This window comes from Cariama cristata, unplaced genomic scaffold (genome assembly GCF_000690535.1).
Source record: "Cariama cristata isolate BGI_N322 unplaced genomic scaffold, ASM69053v1 scaffold33127, whole genome shotgun sequence".
Taxonomy (NCBI): domain Eukaryota; kingdom Metazoa; phylum Chordata; class Aves; order Cariamiformes; family Cariamidae; genus Cariama; species Cariama cristata.
Window position 1 is genome coordinate 9,707 of NW_009627703.1, and position 320 is coordinate 10,026.

At 63.4% G+C, this 320-nt stretch overlaps 1 protein-coding gene across 1 annotated transcript in view; it reads right to left on the reverse strand.

The window, feature by feature from the left end:
- Positions 1 to 320, reverse strand: part of ZBTB48 (zinc finger and BTB domain containing 48) — a gene marked incomplete at its 5' end in the record, with an annotated part of 3,472 nt that overhangs the window by 474 nt on the left and 2,678 nt on the right. Inside the window, one exon of the mRNA XM_009704532.1 lies at positions 117 to 292. Coding sequence (XP_009702834.1) covers positions 117 to 292 — 176 coding nt within the window. The remainder of the gene's footprint in view (positions 1 to 116; positions 293 to 320) is intronic.

Below are 320 nucleotides of genomic sequence, written 5' to 3' on the forward strand. Positions count from 1 at the left end.
AAGGGAAGCGAGAGCCCGTTAGCAGCACCACCGTGTTCTACATGCTCACAGCGACGCCGACCCGCGCCATGGGAAGGAGGGCAGTTTCTAAGGAGCCACGCGAAAGCTCAACCGCCCTGGCCGTTACCTTTGAATGTTTTCCCGCAGATCTGACAGAAGTGTGGCCTCCCCTCCTGGTGCCGGCTGGCGATGTGCCTCAGCAGGGGCCCCTTCTCTGTGAAGCGCTGATCGCAGAACTCGCAGCTGAAGGGGCGCTCCCCGGTGTGGGTCCGGTTGTGCTTGTCCAGGCTCGCTGCCGTTCGCGGGGGGGAAGAGAGGAG